We start from the raw sequence: 25,023 nt of genomic DNA, 5'->3' as shown, positions 1-25,023 counted from the left end.
ACACTCCAGGCCAGGCTGGACGGGCTCTGAGCAACCTGGTCTAGTTGAAGATGTCCCTGCTCATGGCAGGGGGGTTGGACTAGATAAACTTTGAAAGTCTCTTCCAATACAAACTATTCTATGATTCTATGATCCCAGGCAGAAGAAACCGCAGGCAAAAATCCCCGGCAGCACTGCAGAGGCCGTGCATGTCCCGACACCATCCCCCCACACTCCCACTTTTTGCTTCTCCAGCGGAGGCGGGCAGGGCTGCCAAGTGCTGCGACGACGGCGCCGGCACCTCCCCAAACCATCCGCCCGCAGCAAACCGCGGGCCGAAAAGCGGTCGGGGGCGAGTCTGCCGGGCGCAGCCCCCCTGCCTGCCGGCGGGGCCTGCCGGGACACGGCCTTGCCGCCGCTGCTGCTTCCAGCAGGGGGCGCTGCCGCCCCGCCGGGCGCTCCTCAGCCGGCGGGCGGGGCGGCAGCGCGCAGGCGCGGGGCGGGCACGGCGCGCTGGGGCGGGAAAACGGCGCCCGCGCTGCAACCCGGTCAGGCCGCGCAGCGCCGCAGGTAGGGACCGGGGTCGCGCCCCCAAGCCCCCGGCCGTTAGTGGCGGTTGGTGCGGGCGGGGCCACCAGCGCCCCGCTGTGCTGCGGGGAGAGGAGCCGCAGCGGGGGGCGGGCTGGCAGCGTGCGGAGTGGTGGGGAGTTCGCTTGCGTGCTCGCAGAGCTGTCGCCAGCGAGCCCGTCGTGTTCCGTGTGGCTGATCCTCTCAAGGCGTCGGGTGTGGCCGGTCCCCGGCGGTGGTTTATCGAGGCCGCCGGGGCTTTGGGCAGCGGCGTCTGCCAGCGGTACCGTCCGCGGAGCAGCGGCTGGGCTTCTGCCTTCCTACTGCCCCCGCCGGGGCCTTCGTGCCTTTGTTTGGGCTCCTCGGTGCTTGGCTGTCGGTAGGGAAGTAGCGGTTGATGGGCGGGGGTCGTGCCAGCCTGGCGCTGCTCGGCTGGGGCTCAGTCCTGCCAGGAGCGGGGCGGGGGCAGGGCCAGGGCAGCTGGGGGAGCGCAGGCGGCTGCGGGGGCTGAGCGGGCAAAGTTGCGGGCTCTGCTCCCGGGATTTACTGTTAGTTGTAACCCTGCCCTGCGCTTCTGCCGCAGCGTTTGATGCTACTGAGAGACGTGGCTTTATTACCCTTCTCATGCAGTGCCCAGGCAGTAACTTTAGCCGTAATAAATCGTGCTTAAAAATGGGCTTACTTAAACCATCCTTCTGTCTATTTCTGCAGTGATATTGTTACAGGATCTGTCTGCGGTGCTTGCAAAATCTGTGCTAACTTCGTTTGCTTTAGTTACAAGAAACAAGAATTTACCTGGTATTTGCTCTGTTTTCTTTAGCAAATATGAAGGTCATCACTTGTGAAATAGCATGGCATAATAAGGAGCCTGTTTACAGCTTAGACTTCCAACATGGAGCCGATGGGAAGATCAATCGGCTGGCCTCAGCAGGTGTGGACACAGCTGTTCGTGTAAGTGTCAGACGTGTTTGTTTTGGTTTCGTAGCATGGGCAGAGCATGAAATAGCATGTTATCCAAGGTATGAGATTACTGGCTGGTACATGATACCCATGGTGGATGGTTTAGGGAAAGAGTGTGAGATTGTATGGCTGTATACAAAATGACTGTTGCCCCTGCATACTGTCCTTGACTGCAGCTGAGTGATGGAAATGTTATTTTTAGAAAATTACCTGTATTCAGTGCTGGCTGATATTCCTGAGTACTAACTACTAACTTAAGGCAAGTCTTGTGGGATAGTGAGAAACAACTGAATTTGATTCCTTTATATTCATCAAAGTTGAATTTTGTGTGCCATTTTATAAGCAGTCACTCAGCAGTATGAGATCTTTCTACAGCCCTTTTCGCTCAGCTTCACAAGCAACTCTCTGAAGTAATTTTGTATTGGTGTTAGCAAACTTTGATAATCTGTTGTTCATCCTTTTGAGAAGCACTTATGAACACGTTGAATAGCACAAGCCCCAAAATATTTGGCTGTAAGATTTACCTTTGCAAAATCAGGCAATTGTTTACTGTCTTCCAGATTCTTAATGCACATGAGGACTGTGCCCATTTATATGTTACGAATATGCAAGTTCTAGGGCCAGAAAACTTTCAGTGTTCTTTAACTTAACAGATACTAGTGCTACGTCTTCTTTTGGAGGACTATTGCATAAGGAGGGAAAGCTACCAAAACTACAGAGGTCTTTATTCAGGCTGCTTGCTTTGTTGTTTGGTATATTCCTATCAAGGCCTGCTTGTTGGGTGCTTGGTGGGGTTTTTGTTATTTTGTTTTTCTCTGAACTTAATTGTATCCAAGAGCAGATTAGTTGAAACACCTGATGGGATTTAGCTATCTGTGGCCTTAGTCCCATGATATAGCAACACAACAGTGTTGCTGTCATGACTGAATTAGTTTACAAGTAGAGCAGTAGAGGTAGCATCATTATGCTCTGTGGGTTCCAGTATTGCTGGTAGGGTGTCCATATCATGCAACTGTCTTAATGCTGTGGTTATGATCAGTGGGGAACTGGAGCTATTATAATTGTTGCTCAAATTGTCTATTTGAAACCGGTAAATCCATTGACATTCAGTGTATATTGCAAAACTCTTCAACTTGCAGATACTTCTAAAGAGAGCTAGTATGTTTTTTTCTTTCTGTAGTAATCATGGTTTTGTTCTGTTTTTTCAGACTGTTACTATTTGTGGTTAATGGATTTGTTAACAAGATATTGTAATTCCATACTATCGAATCATTGTATTTATAGACTTGTCAAATCTCTTTGAAGCTAGAGGTTGTTGATGAATGAAGAGATAATGATGTGATGTATTTGGTTGGGGGTTTTTTAATTTGTTGGGAATACTCAGTAATATATTTAATCAGACTAAAAATACACTGCAACACAAATACAGCTTGTGGTGGGTTGGCCGTGGCTGGCCACCAGGTGCTGACCAAGCTGCTCTATCACTCCACCTCCTCAACAGGACAGGGAGGAAACTGTGATGGAAAAGCTCATGCATCAAGATAAGGACAGGGAGATCACTTACTAGGTACTGTCATGGGCAAAACAGACTCAACTTATGGAAATTAATTTAATTTTTTGCCAATTAATAATAGAGTAGGATAGTGAGAAATAAGAACAAAACTAATAACATCTTCCTCCCAGGCTCAGCTTCTCTCCTGACTCTTCTACCTTCTCCCCCAAGCAGCACAGGGCGATGGGGAATGGTGGCTGTGGTCAGCTCATTACATGTTGTCTTTGCCACTCCCTCCTCACATTCTTACACTGCTTCAGCATGAACTCCCTCCCATGGGATACAGTCTTTCACAATTTTTTCCAACATGGGTCCTTCCCACGGGCTGCAGTTCTTCAAGAACTGCTCCAGCACTTGTCCTTTCCATGGGCTGTTGTCCTTCAGGAACAGATGACTCCACTATGAGTCTCCCACAGGGTCACAGTTTGTGCCAGAACACCTGCTCCAGCATGGGCTTCACAGGCCCAAGCTCCTTCCAGGAGTCTGCTGCAGTGTGGCCTCTCCACAGACTGCAGCTTCCTTCAGGGCACATCTACCTACTCCAGCATGGCGTCTTCTATGGGCTGCAGGTGGATGCAGGTGGACAGGTACAGGTTGCAGGGTGACAACTTGCTTCACTGTAGTCTTCTCCACAGGCTACAGGGGAATCTCTGCTCTGGCACCTGCCCCTGCTTCTTCACTGACCTTGGTGTCTGCAGGGCTGTTTCTTTCACATTTTTCTTACTCCTGTCTCACAGCTGCTATGCAGTGTTTTTCACTCTTTTTTTAAATATGTTGTCACAGTGGTGCCACCAGCGTTACTGATGGGCCAATCTTTGGCCATCAGTGGCACAGTCTTGGAGCTGGCTGGAACTGGCTCTATCCAACATGTGGGCAGCTTCTGGTGTCTTCTCACAGAAGCCACCTCTGAAGCCTCCCCCAGCTACCAAAACCCTGCCACATAAACCCAGTATACCACTGTATCCTATATAGGGAAAATTTGTGGTGCAACAGCAGCTTTAGATTTGAAAGTTTCAGAGAATAAGTTCAGAATGACTGCCCAAAGAGTAAATTGTGGATTACTAAAGTGGGGCATATATATTATGTCTTCTTCCTGAAAACTGTCTGTAATGCTTCTGTAACTAGATATGGAAAGTGGAAAAAGGACCAGATGGAAAAGCAATTGTGGAATTCTTGTCGAACCTTGCCCGCCATACGAAAGCTGTAAATGTTGTGCGCTTCTCTCCAAGTGGTGAGATCCTGGCATCTGGAGGAGATGGTGAGTAATAATGTGTAATGAAGCTAATATAAAGAAGCTACATTTAGGCATCTGGTAAGTGAAGGGATTTGAAGAAAAAGAACACAGGAATTTGTTTGTACCCCTTTCACACTTCCAGTTTTGGACTCAAATATACCCTCCAATTATAATTAGCAAATGCATGTCATGCAATTCCTAACTAACTTTTTTTCACTGGCTGTATTTCTGAGAGTCTCTGTTTTCCAGATATAAAATAATTACTATCCCCTTTTTCTAGATTAGGAAGTTGAATGGACTGTCTAGTGTCATACTGGGAAGCTGTGGCACAATTTGTATAATTAAGCCTCTCTGTCCAGGGCCACCTGGATTCTTCAGTCACAGTAATGGCAGCACTAGATAGGTGTGTGCTTCATGAAACTGAGCTGAGTGTTACCTGTCTTAGTGCAAGATTTTCAAAAGCCTGTAGTACAGAACCATAGCCAGCTCTAATAAAAAACAGATTGAAAGCTAAGCATTTAATTCTCATCTTGCACCTGGATATCTTCATATTTTTTTCAGTAGTTAATTAAGTATTTTTTTAAAAAGCATTGCTTAAAATCAGTAGCTCATACTGGAGGCTAAAGCAGTCTAGCACCTACTCCCCACCATGACACAGGTACAGCTTTTCATGTGTTTTTTATGTGAGATATTGTAATGTTGAACTAAATGCAATGCATTAACAAAACAGTGAGTGAGAAAGAAAGCAGCTTTATATTATTTTTTTTTTCTACAGATGCTGTTATTTTATTGTGGAAGCTGAATGATAGCAAAGAATCAGAACCACTAGTTTTTCAAGATGAAGATGAAGCTCAGCTCAACAAGGAGAACTGGACAGTTGTTAAAACGTTAAGGTAGCTTAATATTTTATGAGTTTGTTTTCTCTTCAGTGTTTCCTAGTGGCTTTTATCAACTTCAATGCTGTCTTTAATTTGCTTGCTCTAATATTCATCATTGTATTGTCTTTAACTTTTGATACAGTGCCAACCTACATCTTCTCTTGAGGCAGAAGATTTGGTATTTATGTGACAAAACTGTTATGCTCTGAAATTGGTTCCTGAGGTTTGCAGTCACTTAAAGCTTAGCACAGAGATATAGAAAGTAAAAGTGAAGTTTTATTTACTAGCTTTATAGGGGAAATTTTGATCATTATTAAAGCGAAAAGCATCAGTAGATAAAATGATTCATGCGGTTTTGCCAGATGAGAATAACATCTGTGAGATTCAACCAATCTTCTTCAACTATTTCATTTTAATAGTTGAGAATCCATGGGATTATACAGCTTTTGTTTCACGTGTACAATTGTTAATAAAATAGACACACAATGCCTGCTAAGACTAAGTATGTGTGAGCTGATAGTGCCTATGGCATCAAACCACTGCTGGCAGTTGGAATACAACAGTGTTCTATTCTCACTCTCAGCTGGAATCTGAAAGACATTAGGGGTTCTGGACTCTGAAATACGTTTTGCATGAGCAATATGTGTAACTCCCTTGCTTTTTGTGTAGTGTCTGTTAAGAGTTTTGGTCTCTTATCTGTCTATACTGATAAAAGCATTAAGTATTTACACTTGTTTACAAAAAAAACAAAACAAACCAAAACCCTGCTATCCATAACTAATATAAATCTCAGCAGTTACAAGGAATATGTGAGAATGGTTTCAAAACTGCTAGTAGGATTTCATGAAGAACCATCATGCCCCTTTAGGAACATTAGAGTCAATCTCTTAAAGCAAACAAACTCAGTCCCTCTTCCCTAAATTTGGTGTTGCAAATATATAGTATTAAATTTACTAGACTGTATGATAAGTCTTCAAACAACAAGTGATACAAATGGGTTTTGATGGAGCCCCTCTGGGTGGCTATGAGTACCTTGCAGTGTTTGTTCAGGTATATCTAAATCAACCGTAATTTTCTATTTTTCATGTGGTTCTGCTGAGTATGCATGTTTGATTACTGCTTTTATGGAACCCACAAATATATAGGAAAGCTTTCTTGAATAGTGACAACTAATTTCTTTTGTGCAGTGTTTTATCTTCTCTTTGTACAAGTCCTAGAACTGTACATTTGCAGATCTCTAGGTACAAATTTGTAAATGCCTTCAAATGCAGGGTTTTCATTGTCTGTGAAAAAAACACCTGTTGAAAAGGCAGGCTTATTTTGAACTAGAAGTAGAATGTACTTTTTAAAAATTTTCTACCACCTTCTGAACATGGAAGTTTTTTTCAAAGCTGAAAGTCATGCTTTTTATTTTACTTCAGTGATGCTTTATTTGCCTCTGTTTTTAATGTAAAAATGTACAAAACTAATGTTTACAAGTAGCTGTTAATTTTTAAATAATTGTTCTCTTCTGGCTTCCAGAGGCCACTTAGAAGATGTATATGATATTTGTTGGACCTCAGATGGAAATTACATGGCGTCTGCTTCTGTAGATAATACAGCTATAATGTGGGATGTCAGTAAAGGTAAATGCTACATTTATCACTTGCAGCTCCAGTCCTGATGAAAGTGTCTCATTGTAATACCAAAAGAGTTGAAAGCATCTTTTTTTTGTGAGAGACAGGTCCACTTAATTGCTAGACTTCTGGGATTGTGAGGCAGATAGCCCAGCATATAAAGATAACTTCAATGTAAATTTCGCTGGCCCGAGGGTATCTCTTTGCCTTTGAGTATTCAGGAAGTGAACTTCACCCCATTTTTTTTTTTTTTCCCCCCAAACTCCTGCACAAGCATTTTGTATATTACTTGCTCCACACCATGCCCCAACAAGCAAAACTTGACTGAAATCGGGTAACTACCTCTGTCAAAAACAGGAAGTGAGTGTAGGATGCAGGCTCTGTTTTGCAAGATGTGACACTTTTTTTTTTTGGCTTTATTCAGCAAAACACTTCTGTTCATGCTCATCCCACTGCAGTGAAAGTGTTTGTATTCTCTAAGAAAGGTCCATCTATAGAAGTTCTGGTAGTACCCAGCTAGGTTAGATTGCTTTGTGATGGCTTGATGGTTTTTTATTATCAGTGTAGTCATTACTTTTTTTTAATTTAATGTGGAAATACTTAACTTTTTCTGAAGTTAACCTTTTGTCTCACATTTCTAATATTTAGTGTCTAATTAAGAAAAATAAAATGGAATCTAGGTTACTTTTTCAGCACACAGACACGTAAAAATACAAATGTTCTGCTGCTGCTGTTTTTTGTGTTATTGATTTGGGTGCTTAACACCTCTCCCATCTGAACTGTTACATGTACTCCTTTCCAAAAGTCTTTACCATAAATACATGAGTGTTTAATTAAGTGTGTGTGCTCAGAGCATAAGTATGTGTATGGACCAATTGTCTCTTGCATCTCCTACTGCTTGTAACAACTTGAAAGGGACTTATATGTCAGGATTATCACTAAAAAAGGTGGATGGCCTCTTAAGCTGATATGTTACTTATACATCATGTCCTCCATTCTCACTGCTTTCTTTTATCATGCAATTGATGCCATAGAGGGCATTTTGTCTCTAGGCAGAGAGACAGCTACTAAGTTGGAAGTAAGAAGCCATTACTGGAAAACATAGGTTTTGTGACTGAAGTTGTAGGAACACTGAAGGAAAGAGTTTCAAGCATAGCTTCCAGTAATACCCAGGCTAAAAGCCTGCATGATTAAAAAAAAATAAAAAAAGTTTGGAAGAAAATTACTAGTAAAAATACGTAGTGCTGTTTAGTACAAAGAGAGCATCACTGGCTTTAAGAAGTCCTTGAGGTACCCTTTCAGCTGCCAACAGTTTGCATCCTGTAGAAATATTATTGTGTGTTTGGTCTGTTCTTACACTCTGGCATTTGTTGTTGGCCACAGTCTGAAATGGAGTACTGCAGCAGAAGGACTTTTGATATTCTGTAGCATGGCCTCAACCCTATTTGTGTAATCTTTTTCAAGACACGTTGTCTTTGAAACTTGTCAGCTTATAGTATTTATTTGCAATAAAGCAACACTATACTAATAGGAAAAAAACCCCAAACATACCCACACCTGTCCCTAGTATTCTAAGCAAAGTATTTAATGAGATTATTTGTAACTTTACCTCATCACGATCCTTTGGATCTGAGACATTCAACTGTGGAACATAAGTGGAGTTAGAGAGCTGATATCTTTGAGAGATCTTCATGACAGAGTAAGCTGTGGAAGAACATGAGTTAGCACTGCTGCAGAATTGTTTCTGAAAGCTGCCCATGTGTAACTGTCAGTCAGCATGTGTATAGTAAAATTTTTTTCACTGCCTGCTCAGCAGAGTAGGTGAGTTTATACAGCCCTAGATGGGAGAGTCTGGCTGTCTGGCCTCAGCTGACAGTTATGTTTTAACTCTGGAATTTCTGGCTCGGTAATCAGCCAAATTTAGTTAGCTATGGAATAGTTAGACTAGCCTGAAAAAAAAGTTCTCATTCAAAAAAGTTTTGAAATACCTCTGGTTTTCAGTACACATATCTTGCATGTTTAATGCCTTAGCCAAGCTGCTTATCTGAGTTAGTTTGCAGGGAACTTAAACTGGCATGTCACGATTTACCATACTTGTGAAGATTCTAGAAATGAAGCAGCTATTTCAGATATTCTTATCAGGTCCCACCAAGTGAACAGTTTGTGTTTAAAAAAAATTATTTTGAAACATTTTGTCTTATTTTGTTTCTGAAATGAAGAAATGTTTTAAAACACATTTGAATTTAGAATCTGGAAACTGTTTGTGATTTCAGGACAGAAGGTTTCAATATTAAATGAACACAAGAGTTATGTCCAAGGAATAACCTGGGATCCTCTAGGCCAGTACATTGCAACTCTGAGTTGTGATCGGTGAGCTGTTGGTTTAAGTGTTTTGCATTAGTGTTCTTTCTTACTTGAGGATAAATCAGAAGCAAGTGTGTGGAATAAACATGACTCTTCTTTTAATTTTATTCAGATTGTTCTGTAAGAAGGTTGATGTGAAATTAAAATGATACTTCAGTTCATCTTCTACTTGTGGTAAATTATTCCTGAAGTCTGAGTGTCCTCTCTAAGCAGCAAATAAGCTTGCATAAAATTTTGTAGAATTTTTTTCTTCAGAAAATAAGTTTTCATGGTATTGGTCATTAGAGATGTCAAATACATGTTAAGAGAGCATTGTATTCTCTGGTTGTTAATGAGCTAATAAGTTAATCCTTGTCGTTTTACAGAAAGATATAAACAGGTTAAGAAATCAATTAAAATGTTTTTCTGCTGATACCTTTCTTTTGTGCTCTCGCTCCCTCCATCCCCAACGGTTTTGTAAGTGATGTCACTGGGAAAGCAAAACACTTTCTAAACTTGACCCTTGTCAGAACTTTGAGTTGAGCTTAAACTGTACATGTGCTTCTCTGAAGGGGTTCACAGCTGACTAATAAATGCATATCATTTGGCACCCGCTGCAAAGAAAATTGCTGTAGCAGTGAAAAAGTAGTTTTGATTTAAGATTTGCAATAGGCTCAGAAAAGTGGTAAGTTAATGGCTACTAGGTCTTTGTGAGCCTCTGTCTTCTGATAATCGGTTACGTGAGATTTGTGTACTTTTATTAAAACAAACAGCAGTGAAACACAAGTAGTAGAATGATGCATGTGATTTTCTTAGAGTGAAGTCTCAAGCGAGGGCATGAGCTAATCTGAAGAGGGGAAATCTCCCCCCCACTTCAGGTTTCAGACACTTTTCTGCAAGGTTAGTGAGTAGCATCAGCTCAACAGGAGTCTTAATGAAGCCAGGCCAGTTGCCAGGACTGAGCACTCGCCAACCTGGGGTGGGAAGACCACTTCCCCCTTTTGGCAGATCAGCTTAGCCATACGACATCCAGAACCAGTAGTTCCACAACTGTCACAAGCTGTCTGCCAGAGCCTCACCTTCTATGTTCTCTGTCCAGAACTCTTTGTGGAGCTGTTTCAGAACATTAAATCAGCAGAAAGCTGTCTCCTTTTTTGTGCGTTAGGTTGGTTTTCTGCCAACCTAACAAACAAAAATAACTTGATGAATGTCGGAGCTGGCAGAAAGGAGGGGGTGGTGGTACAAGCAGTTGGGTTTGCTTAGGCTACCTGCTCTTTTAGTGAGATGAGGTCAGAGGAGTTCCAAAGTTCTGTACAGAAATGTACTGCAGTTTTCATTTATTGCAAAGGAAACTGGAGTATAGAGATGTAGCTAATTGTCTTTGAGGTGAGTTCCTGCTCTGCAGGAACACACTGCTTACTACAGCACAGGTAATAGATGTGGCTGTTCACTGTCCGCCAGTTCCCTCAGTTCTCCACAAATGTGTATGCTGGTTCTTCACAAACCTTACTGAGTCAAATAATTGTCAGTGTTTTGTTGGTTATTTAGCTATCAAAACATGTCCACCCAATGGTGTCTAATGATCAGAGTTATAGTTAATGTGTGATTGTAATTTGTATTGGGCAGTCCTGACTGAGAAGTGAGATGATGTAGCACTGTGTGAAATTTGGGGTGAGAGGAAGCTGTAGCTAACTCTGCTCTCCATCATGTAGGATCCTGCGGGTGTACAACACACAAACCAAGCGTGTAGCATTCAATGTTACCAAGATGCCATCTGGATCAGGAGCTGAAGGAGAGGTACATTGTTTTGCTACTAGTGGTACTGGAGAATACATTGAGTGCTATTATGTAGGTGGTGTTCTATTCTGTGAAACCAAAGAGGCAAATATTTTGCATTCAAGTTATCTGCATATCAGATATTTTTGTCTCTATATTAACTTTGCATTTTGTAAATGGAGATCACTTCAGGTTTCCTTAAACATTACAGAAACGACTAAGAAAGAACACTTGCAAGTTCAGTTGATTAAAGTAGTAACACAGTGTCTTTGGCTGTAAATGTTAAAAATAGTGTGGAAAAAATAATATGCATAATGAATTCTTAATAGGAAAAACTTCAGATATGCCTGTCAGTAGCTGTAGGTTTATTAAAGTCAGCAGCCTGAAATTTTCAAAAACGTAGTCTGATTTTTAGGAAAAATATGAATTAGTGAAAACGTAGGAAATTCTCTCTCTAAGAGGGAAAACAAAGAGCTTTTTTCCCCCCCCAAACAGTTCTAAGTTATAGTAAAATAACACCTCCAAGCTGGCTATAACCTTTTAAAATCCTTCTATTCCTTTTTTATTTTTGTGAAAACATTTGTAACAGTTTTATAGAAACTCAAGAAGAGGCCTGAAAGAGGGCATTTTCCCATCTTGCCTCTTTAAACATCTAATACTAGACTTAAAATTAAATGCCAAAGGAACAGGCTTTTACATTGACTGTTAAATAATGTTGTTCTCCAGGTTATGACCACTTTTTGATTACTGGTCTAATGTGACTGCTCCTGGAGTGTTTTGATTAGTAGCTGAAGAGGGATCAAGGACTATTTTTCTTAGCTGTGAAGAATTTACAGCACAGCAGAAAGCAAGTTTGAAGGAGCTGTGGTTTTTAAAACATTTATCTTTTATTTTTCAAGTTCCATCAGGTGGGTTGTACAACTGGATGTTTTTCTCACTTGAATTGCAGCTGACATGTTCTTGGCACTTTACACAATCATATTTTCAATGTTACAGGCGAGGAGCTATCGGATGTTTCATGATGACAGCATGAAGTCATTTTTCCGCAGGCTCAGTTTTACTCCTGATGGCTCCTATTTACTCACTCCAGGTATGTGGAAACGGGTACTATAACTTACATTGTCTCTATTATGCTCTAGTTTGACTGTGCATCAAGATTGCTTTCAAACTGCTAGGGGATGCTTATTTATCTTAAATATGCCATTCCTCATTCTTCCCAGTGAGGAAAGTAGTGGCTCCACAATACTCTTCCATTAGTAGTCCAGAACATCAACTTTCTACTGTGATAAAAATTATGATATTTTTGTGAGCTGAAACATGTAAATTGCAACAATACAGCTCTGTTAAAATAGGAATGAAGAATAACTAGTGGTTTCTTTTGACTGCTGTCTGTATCCTTTCTGAAGAACATTCTGCAGTCATAGTAAAAATAACATTTGAAGGAGGGCATCAATTTGCCATTGTAAGCACTGCTTTTATAGATGTCTGGCAACATCAAAAAGAAGCTTTGAGGAGGAAGTATATAAGGGAAGCAAAACCAGCACTAAATAAATATTTTGTGTTCATGTTGCACAGCTCTTGCCCAAATGACAAGCCTGATTCCTGAGAAGTACAATGTTTATGGATATAGTGTGTACTCAGTACATTTTTGAGTTGATGAGTAATGTTTGAACCTTTATTTTTGCAGCTGGCTGTGTTGAATCAGGAGAAAATGTAACAAACACCACATATGTTTTCTCCAGAAACAATCTTAAAAGGTAGAGTTTAATAAGATCAAAATATCTTTTTATTTTTAAAAAAATTCTGTTTTCTGAAATACTGATTCTTTATAAAAGGCCTGTCGGTCACCTGCCATGTCCGGGAAAGGCAACTCTTGCTGTTCGCTGCTGCCCAGTCTACTTTGAGTTGAGACGAACATTTGATAAAGGTACTGTAAGTCCTTCAGGATGTATGATTTTACAGCAAATATGTGAAAAGGCTGATGTGTCTGTTTACAATTTTATGCCCCAGCCTTTTAAAATTCCTTTAAGATAGGTTTGTACCACATCTTAGAAGCTGTTTCCTGATTCTAAGACATTGCATTCACCTTATGTACTTTGTGAGTAGCTTTTGATGTAGTGGATAAATATTCTGACTTGGCCTCTTAGGCGACAGAAACATTGGTTAATATTTTTCTTTAACATTTAGCCATTTTGTTTGAGTAAAAGTAAATAATTTGGCTTAGCACTAAAGGGGCGACCCAGTCAAATACTTTGTGTTAGTCTCAACTACCCACATCACAGAAGCACCAGAGAGTGGGTGTTTGCAGCAACCATTGCTGTTTATTCAAGGAAGCCAAACCTGGAGCAGTGCTGGTGTTACTGGCCAGAACAGGAGTTCTGAGTTGGGGAAAGGATTGTATGAAGTTGCATGAGAACTTAACAGGAGATTGAAATCCAACCTTACTGTGAGTCCAATGGGTCCAAGAGCATTTATTAACAAGACCAGTCTTGGCTCTGGTGAAAACGCAGAGCTTTGCTCCATTCTTTAGAGGGCAAATTTGTAGTATTCCTTACAGGGTTTAGAGAGCACCTGTTGTTGTGTCCATATTTTCATAATAATCTTTAAATCCATTGTAATGGTATGTTGCAAAGTAAGGAGATGAGTGTCTGTTGTTGGTCTTTGTAGTTCCTCTAACTGGAGTGTTTAGTTACTGCAACATACACCCAGAGAAATGAAAATCTATGGTAGTATGGAAGTCTATAGATATGAGTACCATACATTATGTTGATGGTCTGTCTATTTTAGTGCATAGCTTCCAAAATAATAGAACTGAATGGGAGCTCTGTGTGTTAGGAATTTCTGAAAGCAGCTAGCTAGCACTCAGCTACCAGTGGAAGTTGGAATAATTTGGCTTTACAAGGAACTAGCATTGTAATGAGGGGACTAGTTAGGAGCTGAACCTAGGATAACATAAAGAGCGCTAAATCCATTGTTTTGACTGAATCACATAGAATATAACTCTGCATATATAAATATACAGAAATGTATTGTGACCTTGACTTATGCTATATCATAAGGTGTATTTGTTTGGACTTTTATACTAAATTCCATATAAATATGCTGAAAAACTTGAGTTGGAAAATATGACAGACTTTGCAAAACAAAACAGTAGTGATCCAGGTGGACAAACCTGCCAGTTTCTCTCACTTAAGTTTAGACATGGGCAAATATCAGGCAACAGAAATGTTACTGCTTGACATCAAACTTTACATTTTATACAAGTGCTGTCTTCTTAACTGGTTTCTTGATACTGATTAATAATGAAATCTTTAGATTCATGACTAAGCTAGTGCAGTTACTACTTTGCATAGAATACAAGAGAGAGTTCTCAATGTGTTCGTTTCTTTGTATTCTAGATGAAATCAGTCAGAAATCAGCTTCTACTCTCTTTAGTCTGCCCTATCGATTGGTGTTCGCTGTTGCTTCAGAAGATTCTGTGCTTTTTTATGATACTGAGCAGTCCTTCCCCTTTGGTTATGTTTCTAACATACATTATCACACCCTGAGTGACATTTCATGGTAGGTGATTTTTCTATTGTTTTGTTATGATGGAAATGTGCTTTTTAAACGTTGAAGTTCTGCACATCTTGTGTCTTGCTTTCTTTCTTTTATGACACGTACGTGGTCACTGTCATCGCAGTGTCTGAACAGCAAGACCTCTCTTTTTGCCCTGTAAACTGGAGAATTATGGTTCTTTTATCAGTTGGGAAACAATGTGCAAACACCCCGAGGACAAGTAGATGCACGTTTTTTATAAAAGTTAATGAGAAGTACTCATTGTTCAGGCAGTGTAACTAATAATAACGAAATTACTTGGAGGTTTTGGCAGTCATCTCTTTGAGTTCATGTGTCTGTGTCCTGGCCAAATTCTGTTTTATCTGCACAACTCTGCTTAGTAGTTCTTCAGTGTGTGGGACAAAGTAATTTATCTGACTTGATGTGGGGAGTGAGGACTGGAGCTGCCAATTGAACCCAGATGTTGAAATCAGAATAGACCCCGCTGCTGGACAAGGCTTCTTCTCTCGCGCCTTTCTAGCCAGTATACCTAAGCTGATGTCCGTGTGGAGGCCTCTTTTTTCAGAAGTTATAATGGGTGCTCAGACACTGTGAAAACCATTGTGTGCCGGGGGAGAGGCATGGAAGGGAGTAGAAAATCAAGTGGTTTTAATCAGTGATAGACTTGACTTGGTCAAATGAGCATGAAGGGCCCATTCAGGTGAGCACCATGGTGATTCTGAACATTGCCTCTTTTTAGCACAAGGAGCACAGCTGAAGAGCTTGAACTGCTCTTTTCATCTGAGTGAGGAGAGTTCAGCAGTACTTCAGAAACTGTGGCTGAAGATTTGTGTACCTTCAGTTGAACCATTCTTTGTGCCAGCTCAAATGCACGTGGGTGCTGGCAGCAGCGTATTACAGGTGATCACAGAAGACACCAGAGAGACTAAATCAAATGTGAAGGCCAGAATTTAGGGTCTTCTGTTTATTTGATTTGGATGTCTTTCACTTGACTGTAGTTTTATTTAAATGTATACATTTACTTGAGGAAGGGAAGAGAAGATGACAGATGCAGCATGTGCTATAGATCAGTGGGGCGAGGGTTGAAGAAAAGTTCTAACCTTTCCTCTTAATGAAAAACAAAAATTATCACAAATAGGTCCAGCGATGGAGCCTTTCTTGCTATTTCTTCTACGGATGGATACTGCTCATTTGTTACCTTTGAGAAGGATGAACTGGGAATACCACTGAAGGAGAAGCCACAGATAAATGTCAGAACTCCTGGTGCAGCAGAGAAAAAAGTGAAAAAGAGCCAGTCGCATAAAGCGATTTCTCCAGGCTCTAGGCTGACAGAGGGGACCCCTCCCAGCAGGGTCACTGAGCCCAGCACTCCAACCCTGCAACCTAGAACACCCACAGCTGCCAATAAGGATGTGTCTTCCACACCTGTTGGCATAAAAAGTGTTCCAGTCTCATCCTCAGATGAGAGGAAAATCAGCCAGCCAGCCAGCCAGAGCACTAAAGTAAACCAGCCCAGGAGGATTACTCTCAACACTTTACAAGCATGGAGCAAGACGCCAAGGTGAGATTTATATTGCTGTTTCCAGTCATAAATATGAAGGCCAAGACAAGCTGTGCTTGTGGTGTGTTTAAAGGGTTGAGATTTAGACACAAATTCCCAGCCCTGTGTCTTGGTGGTAACAGCCTTGACATGGAACTTTTTGTTCTGGTTGTACTGCAATTGAAAGGTCAGAATGCCTCCTGAGTCCTTTTATATTTCTGTCTGAAATGGTGAGGCATTAGCAAAGCTAACCTTTTGTGCCTTGTCCATAGGGCAGCAACAGGTGTCTGTCTTCAGGTCCTGTTTTCTGTACAAAGATGGTACCTGAAGCCTTCAGCTGACAAGGATATTTAAAAACCCTTCTGACAAGAATTATTTTAAGAAGAGTGCAAGTCTAGACAGGCTGTCAGTGTGCACAGTCATGGATGTGGGACTTAATGTATAGATTAAGTTTGTTTCCTAAGGTGGAGATCTAGATGTTTTTAGAAGTTACCTGTAAGCCCTGTAGTGATTGTCGTGCAGCCTGCAATATAAGATCCTTAGCTGGTGTGCAACAGTAGCAAAACAGTCATGCAAATGAAGATCTAGACTTTGTCAGCAAAACAAGGCTACTTTGTAATTAAAGGAGTTTATCAGAATTTCTTATAGGAGTGCTTTAATATAGGTAGTTAGGGAGGAAGTGGTGAACACAAAGGCAGGATACTGGCTTTCATCAACAACCACAAAGAAAAATATTGGACAAGATTGTTACAAGATGATGGATGATACATGGATGTTCATCTCTACTGGAGCTATTTTAACGAGTCAAAGAGTCTTAGGTAGTTGAAAGTGACTTTTGTCTGTAGGGCAGTGGGGTGACTGGTGGAGTTAATTAATCATTTTGAGAGAAAGAAACTATATTTAATCCTATCATAATGATGTCATGACTGTCATCTTGTAGTAGCATGGTGCTGCCTGTAAGATACTTTTTTTCATATAGTTTAGTTAATCCTTTACCACATTTTGTTTAAGTGCCATCCCGAATTGATTCAGCAGAAGAAAATAGAAAATGTGACATAAAGAAAGGGCATGTGGGTGGCTGGTTGTGGGTTTTTTTGTGATGATGGTGGTTGGTTGTTTTTCCTCCCAGTAATTGTTAGTGGACCTCAGTGGGGAAAAGAATTCCCTGGAGTTTAATGCATCTGAAGTGTTAACATGGACAGGGCTAGCAGAGGAGTGATAAGGTCTTCCAGTGGAACTGGAAGCCTTACCAGGTACCAAGAAATGGGTTAAAATCCTTGCTTTTGCAGCCAGTCTTAATTTTAAAGCATTTGACTAAGATACTGTGCTCTGAAAATTAACATGAAGCATTGTGTCACATGGAACATATGCAAAGGTACTTCCTCGTGAGAAAGATGAATAGTGGTATTTAAAATACTTTAGAAAATGCTCAGTTCAGCATATTACAAGAAGAAAAAAAGCATGGTAAAATATACCTAACCTACATCTCAATTTAACTGGTTCTGTCTAAAGTATATCTTTAAAGTATTCGTGGAAATAGTTTCTTTATAGTACTTGAACTGTCTCTGCTCTTTTAAAGGAGAATAAACTTGATTCCACTGAAGGCGGATACACCAACCTCTTCATACACAGATACAGTTCCTGTACCTCCTTCCTCAGAACAAGAACATGGTGAGCTTTTGTGGTTAGTGATATCCAACAAAGTCTATTGCCAAATAGTTCTTTCCATCATAGGCTTCTCTTCTAAGCTATGAAGCTCTTGAATCAAGCACAAACCTAAACCTAGTGTCAGATTCTGAAGCTTCTTCGTCTTGCTGTGTTTGGAAGATGCTTTTGACAATACAATGTGTGTTCTCACTGCAGTTGCTCTTGGGTATCTGTTTATGTGACAATATATCACTATGTTTTTTCTAGTAATGGGTGTATTAGCTGACACTGGAATGCTGAAGAGTAAATTTACTTGAATGCAATGTCTACCAGGTCATACTGGTGGGTTTTAAAGACCCTTGTACTTTCAGCAGATTAGTGTTGAAGATGCTGGGCTCTCTCAAATCAGTTTCTTTTGTGAGTGCTGAATCATTTGTGAATTCAGCAAAATTATTTACGTTATTAATGTGGCTTTACTTAAATTATTTCCTATCTACTTGTTTCAGAGAGGCCGTTACCATCTGATGACAGTTTCCAAAATCCCCCAGCATCTAAACGTCCTAGAACTGAAGAAACGTCTCTTCCTACATCTGCTGAAGATCAAATCAGTTGCAATTCAAATAAAGACTGAGCTTTTAGTAGGCTCTTCACTGTGTGAAGCCAATGTAGCCGTATCTGAGAGTGCATTTCTTTTCACAAATGTTAAAGCCTCAGTTCCTGATTAAAGTACCATGTGCATATGTGACGTAGTGCTGTGAAGAAAGAAGCTGGCAGTAGAAGACACAGGTTTCAGGAATGTAGCTTTGCAGAACAACAAATAGTTGGGAAGTGACTTCTAAGTGCATTTCTACTTCTTGAAGGCAGCATTCTTCAAGAAAAGCCACAGCCTAAGGAAATCAGGGTATTGAAAAGTCATTCAGTAACATAAGAGCCTCCGTCGTAGTCCTGAAGTCGATGTTCATAAAGTATTATGTCTTCCAGCAACCTGTCTGGCAAAAGATTAGAATTTATAAGGACTTAAATGGATTCATAATGATTTGATGTTGTTTAAGATTAAAAAAAAAAAAAGAAGAAACAGTTTCATTCAAGCATCTTGGCTTCCATGTTTAACCATGTGCAAAGTGATTCATGCTCTTCAGTATGTGTGTAATGGAAGCTGATGTTCACGTGCTCTACATGCAGCAGCATACAATATGACTGCTGTGACTGAAGCAGGAATCAGGACCTGTAGCTGCAAGAAAAAAAGAAAGAAAAAGGAAGAAACCCTCTGAGGACCTGTTTTAGGCATTAAAGAGCAGAATAAAATTCTTTGTTGTTTAGTTTCTGTATTTTAAAAAAATGCAGATGTGAGATTTTAATGAGGCAGTGAGGTTTGAGCATATGCATTAGAAGTTTTCCCCTTTTCATTTTTCCAAACTAAATCCCTTGGCCAATAAAATATAAATCCAGCATACAGTAACCTTGTAGAAGTTATTTGCTTTTTACCATTTAATACTTGCTATGTAATTGAACTAAGACATGTAGATTGAAAACAATGAGACCAAAATATTTGAACATCACCACACTTGATTTTCTGTGGTATGCTGACTTGTCCTTCAGACATAGAATGCTCAGCCACAACATTCTGAGCTTGTCCACTTCATTTTCTTTAACATTATGTACTTTTTTTTAAAAAGATAACTCTTTAACATGTCAACAGTCATTCTAGCTGATAGTAGCAATTATGGTAATTTTCTCTTATGATTTAGCCTACTGTTTTGTCATTTGAAATTCCACAGCACACAGGAGGAAAAAGCTGCAATTCAAGTTAAAGCTCTTTGACTTTCATTCTTCCCTCGATTTGGTTGGTTTTGAGGTGTGTAATTTAATTAGCGTTTGTTTTCTGTGAAATTCTAAGGAAGTGGACTAATACTTTAGAAAAGCAGAAATACAAGTGCTTCAGAACCAATTCATTAAAATATCTATGTCAGAGTGTTTCAAGCAAAAGAAGTATGTTGCCTACAATTCAACATAAATTAGTAAGTAAAGAGTTGTAGGAAACTAATGGTATCTTTGCTTTCAACCACAGAGATGAGAATGGAGCTTCACTAGACTTACCCAAACCTGTGTTTCCTTCTTTTCTTCTAGTGAGGAATATAAAGACTTAATTACCAATCAAAGCTGCATCTAAAACTTTTTTTTCCCCCAAGAAGGTTTATAGATACTTTTAACTTAAAGTTTGTAGAGCTATTTGAATTGATAGCTAAGGCAGATATGCATTGCTGGACTTGCTATTTTATGTTTTGTTCAGTTTGAGTTACAAGAATCCTCGTATTTCATCTTTCTGTGGGACAGGGACCCACTTAGTACAGTACTGCAATGTTTTGTTTTGTGCATTGCAAAGAATCTTTTGAATTCACACCTACACTTCTAAATACTAATTGCAAAGCTATCCTCATGGATATTTTAAAATTTTATTCCTTTTTTTTTTTTTCCTTTAACACAGAGGATTTAAAAGTAAACTACATTTTCTGTTGAAAATGAGTAGGTTAGGTGTATTATTTAAGTGTTGTTGGCATACCTGGTCTCTGTGGTCCTCAAATGCAATTAATGACCAGAGTATTCATCTTTATTTCATACCATAACCATTCAGGTGTTATCTGCATTTGTTTATATTGTGGCTCCTTGACTGGAGATTATTTCCACATGATGACATCTGTCAGAATGCTCTACCTGGTATTTTGTCTTCCCTGATAGGATTTTTTCTTTCCTTTAGTTCTCTCTTGCCAGCATGATTTCCAGCTTTGCTGTTTATTCTGTTACTTACTACTTTATTATAAAATTTATACAGCACTAGGTTTTTAACCTGTTTCTATAAGCAGATGCCATTGTTCATGTAATAAATTACAGTCTTGAACACTCTTGACAGTCAGAACTGTTGATTCCTGGGTTTTGTGATCCCCGTTTCAGTCTCCAAGGGGCCAACCCCACATAACATTCATACTTAAGACACTGAAAACTATTCTGACACTGTTTATGGGACGTGAGTTTGTGTTTTGTTCACAGTCTCGCTCTGCTCCAAGGCAGAACGTGCCCAGTGCTATTTCTGTTCCTTCTTTACTGCTTTGTAAATCAGTTTAAGCCCCATCATCCTTTGCAAAACAAAGGACTCATTAGCGGTGTATGTTAGACCTTGAATATCTGGTTTTCGCTACTTTGGGCAGAAAAGATAGGTGGCTGTGGAGGCACACAGTCTGTCTTTTCCAAGGTTCTGGGAAACTAAGGCATAAATTTTTGAGATAAAGACAATTAACAGTGTTGCTGTCAAGGCCTCCTGGTCTGATTGGGATGATCAGAGATGAACCACCTGGCAGACAACCAACCCCTAGAAGAAACCATGAACCAACAGCTACCCCTTATGGACAAACAACTCACTTCTGGTCAGTACTGTGACCTTTCCCGCGATTTGTTGACCCCTGACTCATTTTTCAGAAAGATCTTAATTAACAGGAAGAGCAAGCACAGGGAGGAGACGAGCTGCCCTCTCCTATCTCACGTGCAAATGGACTAGATTATAAAATGATCTCACTTGAGACTCAGGTATGGTGTGTGTGTTTCACAGCGTTACCAAAGTCTTCAATGCATCTACTCCCATCCAGAGGATGCCACGGGATCAACTGACCTATGGAGTCGTGCTATCTTTACTTTCCTTCTGATATCTTGATCTATGACTTTTCCTCTTTCTTTCTTCCTAAACTTATTTCTGGGTATGTAAGAGTAATATCATTGCAGGTTCTGCTATTTAAGTTTTGCTAAGTTTTATGATACAGTTACAAACTTTTGCCAAGTCACTATTTGCTGTAATTTGTAATTCCACTCAGTGCTTTTAGTAAATTTGTGATTGAATTGGACCTCTAGGTGATTGTTGTCACTGTGTTACCATGCAGAGTACCCAGAGTTAACTCATAAGTCTCATCTGATGGGATGGGACACGCAGTGCATTCAGAGTTAACTATCCCTAATTTCACTTGATGGGACAGGACAGTAAAGTGGTGTATCATGTAGATATTATTTTTTCAAGGGTGCTTTTTAGTCCAGGTTTTACTTAAATGTTATTTTTAATTGGCCAGCTCAATTGTTCATACTTCAGATGGACCACGGGTTCATATTCCAGCTTTGAATGTGGTGTCATCTTCTTAAGTCACATTTGCTCAATGCCTTCTATAAGGATTTTACCCACTCTAAGGATTATTATCCTGCTCCTACTATCTTGATGAGATAGCATTATGGAAAAATGCCTTATGTGCAACTTTTGACCTCACAGCAGTAAGAAGAGGGAGCTAAACTCATAGAAGTAACATCTGTAAGAGGCAGCAAATTGCTGTTTAACTCAGGGAACCACAAAACTCCTAATTTCCAGTATCTGAGTCCTGTGCCCATCAGCACATTTGTTACCAGTGTGTGTCAGTGTTCCACAGGCCAGTGTCCTGAAAAAAAAACGACAAGAAAAGAGCATAATCACACAAAGTGATTTCCTCAAGCTCTAGGCTGACAGAGGGGCCTGCTTGTGCAGGGGGCTTGGACCAGGTGACCTCCAGAGGCCCCACCCAACCTCACCCGTTCCATGATTTAACACAAGATGGAGAAGCTGCTTACCAGTCACGGACAGTCACTGAGATACATGGTCTCCATGTGCTGTTTCTTCCCAAATTCCTCAGTCACATGGATTTTGCATCGGTGCATGAAGCATAATGAAAGGTAGGGAGTGAGCACATCAACTGTGGCTGCTGCACGGGTGAAGTCTGCACTGTCTGATAGCGTAAATATCTATGTGGGCTGCATATTTTGGAAAGTTCAAGCTACAGGCAAGTGATCCCTTTTTCAGATTGTGTGTCTTATACGTACTTCTCTGTCTTGACGGTAGATACCTTAAAAGGTCACCTTTGTCCCAATTCTGCACACTTTCATATTTAAATATATGTGTCTGTATAAATGTCTAATCATCTTTCCATGTTAGAATAATGGTTTATCTGTTACCTTAAACCATGTGCCTCTTTTTCCCAAGTTCAGTGAAGGGCTGGAAGCCCGGGCTGCGGAAGTGCAAACCGTGAGATTTCTGTGTAGAAACAAAGTGCACAGCCGCCACTGGATGTCACTCTTCCAACAGGATTCCTTCTCCCGGGGCTGTGACCAAAAGTGCTACTGGCAGCAGGAAGGGGAAAGAACGCACAATTATCTTTTAAAACAAGTTGCAGGTGAATCTATACAGCAAATGTATGTTATCATCAAATAATTTTTTTTTTTCTGCAAGTTTCCTCCTAAGAAGATGGGGTTTGTTTTCTTAAGAATGACATAATTGGTTAAGGAAAGTAAGTCCATACCATGATAGCCTTTCTCGGTTGGGAGAGGTAAAATGACAAACCTGAAATGCCACATGCAACTCTGAACTTTCAAATGATTTCTGAAGCATTATTTCTGCTGGAAAGCTCTTTGAAGAGGGAATGGGAAGGAACTGGAAGGCGTGTGGACCATCTGGTTAGAATGAACTCCAGCTTCAGCCAGCTTTTGATTGTCTTGCCTCGAGTTCCCAAGTGATGATGCACAGGTTGCTACAGGTACACAAAGCATTTCAACATCCAGGAACTGCTGCTGCCACCACCACCAACACCAGCACTTCCTGCTCTGGGTGGGAGCTGGCCAAAAATAAGTGTGTTTATATGCCCCACTCATAAGTAAAAAAACCACCACCACCAACAAAAACATTTAATCATGTGTGTCTTATCTGTCATAATGCATTTTAAAAGGTTGCACTACCATGTTATTTGTCTTCCAGCCCATTAAAATTAAATTTAAAAGATGAGGGCAGCGTCACACAAAGCTGCTGCAATCTCAGAGAGGGTAGCAGAGGAGGGTGACAAGTGTAAAGACAATATGCAAGCAACCGTCACACATGAAATGTGTCCTATGTGCAAGAGCAAAAAGATGTGCAACTCCTTTTGTGCTGTTTTTTATTTCTTCCTGGAAAAGCACTTCTTGCTGCTTCTACCATGTGTCATGCTAGTTCCTTGTTTCCTATGGACATACAGCTAATTGCACTAGGGGTTTCAGGCAGACTTTTGTAACTTTTTAGATGGGGGAGGACTCATGACTGTCTTGCTCCTGGGAAGACTTTCTGGTGTGTAATAGTTAATTTTTAGACAGCTAGACATCATATTCCTCTGCTATTGATGTTACTTTTAATTTTTCTTCTATTCAGCTACCTATATTATTTATTGTATTTTATTTAACTGCTGCCTTTCTGTCAAAATTTGGTTGATATTTGCTTATGGATTCAAACCAGAATTTCTATATTGTGTATGCATATTCCCTATATTTACATAAACTTCATTTCTTATAAAGCAAAACAGGCTTGCCAAGTAATTATATTTCATGTATGTTTTCTGTTATAGCAGTTGCAGGATCATGCAGAAGAGGCAGACTGGAGCTACCTGATAAGGCACTGTATCATATGTTACATGATAACAGGATTTGCTGTATGAAACCTACCTACTTTTCACAATGCTCTTTTCTTCATGCTACTATAAATGATTTTTCTGTTGCAGTTCCAAGGCTCTAAATCATCGCTACATGGCAATACCAAATTTCACTGTGGAACTTATGTAGACAAATAGTATTACAAGCACATATGAAACTGAAGAGAGGTCGTTCCCAAACATAACATACAAGGGCCAGATTTTCAGAAGCACTAGGAGCTCATGGCAGGGTTGGACTAGATGATGTTTAATGGGTCTTCCTAACGCAAACCATTCTGTGATAGTGTGATAAGCAGAGGCTGTGGACTGATGTGTTGAGTAGTACTGCTTTGTCAGTATCTAAGAGCTCCTACAAACAGAAGGTACAGCTTTTTAATATGAAGAATTATATGGAAACAGTGGTTGTTTCACCAGTCTGCTTCCAACTCACCTCATAGATCAATGAATATCTCTCACAAGCAGAATCCTTCTTCTGCTTCTGACCATACGACAATTTTTGCAAACATGCTTGTATGTCTGGACAAATATAAGATACATGCTATTTAAAATCTTGTTTGACAGACAGAGAGCACCATCAAGTACGTTCTCCAAACTTGATGCTCCTGTTTGGACAAAATGGAAATATCCACAAGGCACTGAGGCTGCCAACTGGACTCATCCCTCTGCGTTTCACTGGGATGAGGACAAAGCTCTCAAAACAACAGGCAGAAAGACATTTGTAGCAGCCCCAAATCTGTGACTGCCCGCTGTGCTAAGTATAAGAAGGAAATCATGGTCAGGCAGATGTGAGACAATGCTCCTACCCAGTGGTACCTCCTGATTTTCTCTTTGCTACATGAGAGGTGGGAAAGTGTCTTATAT

At 40.3% G+C, this 25,023-nt stretch overlaps 1 protein-coding gene across 1 annotated transcript; it reads left to right on the top strand.

Annotated features, from left to right (window-relative positions):
* Window positions 1–1,371: 1,371 nt before the first annotated feature.
* On the top strand, window positions 1,372–18,281 carry CHAF1B (chromatin assembly factor 1 subunit B; the record flags this gene model as incomplete). The annotated part of the gene is made up of 13 exons (XM_080355025.1): window positions 1,372–1,497; window positions 4,184–4,316; window positions 5,068–5,185; window positions 6,692–6,795; window positions 9,060–9,156; window positions 10,842–10,926; window positions 11,902–11,995; window positions 12,593–12,662; window positions 12,741–12,832; window positions 14,304–14,466; window positions 15,602–16,024; window positions 17,583–17,674; window positions 18,157–18,281. 13 exons carry the CDS (start codon window positions 1,372–1,374, stop codon window positions 18,279–18,281), a joined length of 1,722 nt encoding a protein of 573 aa, XP_080211151.1.
* Window positions 18,282–25,023: the final 6,742 nt, after the last annotated feature.

Source organism: Nesoenas mayeri, assembly GCF_963082525.1.
Source record: "Nesoenas mayeri genome assembly, chromosome: 1".
Taxonomy (NCBI): domain Eukaryota; kingdom Metazoa; phylum Chordata; class Aves; order Columbiformes; family Columbidae; genus Nesoenas; species Nesoenas mayeri.
Note: the sequence above shows the minus strand (reverse complement) of the source record. Positions and strands in the feature narration are given on the sequence as shown.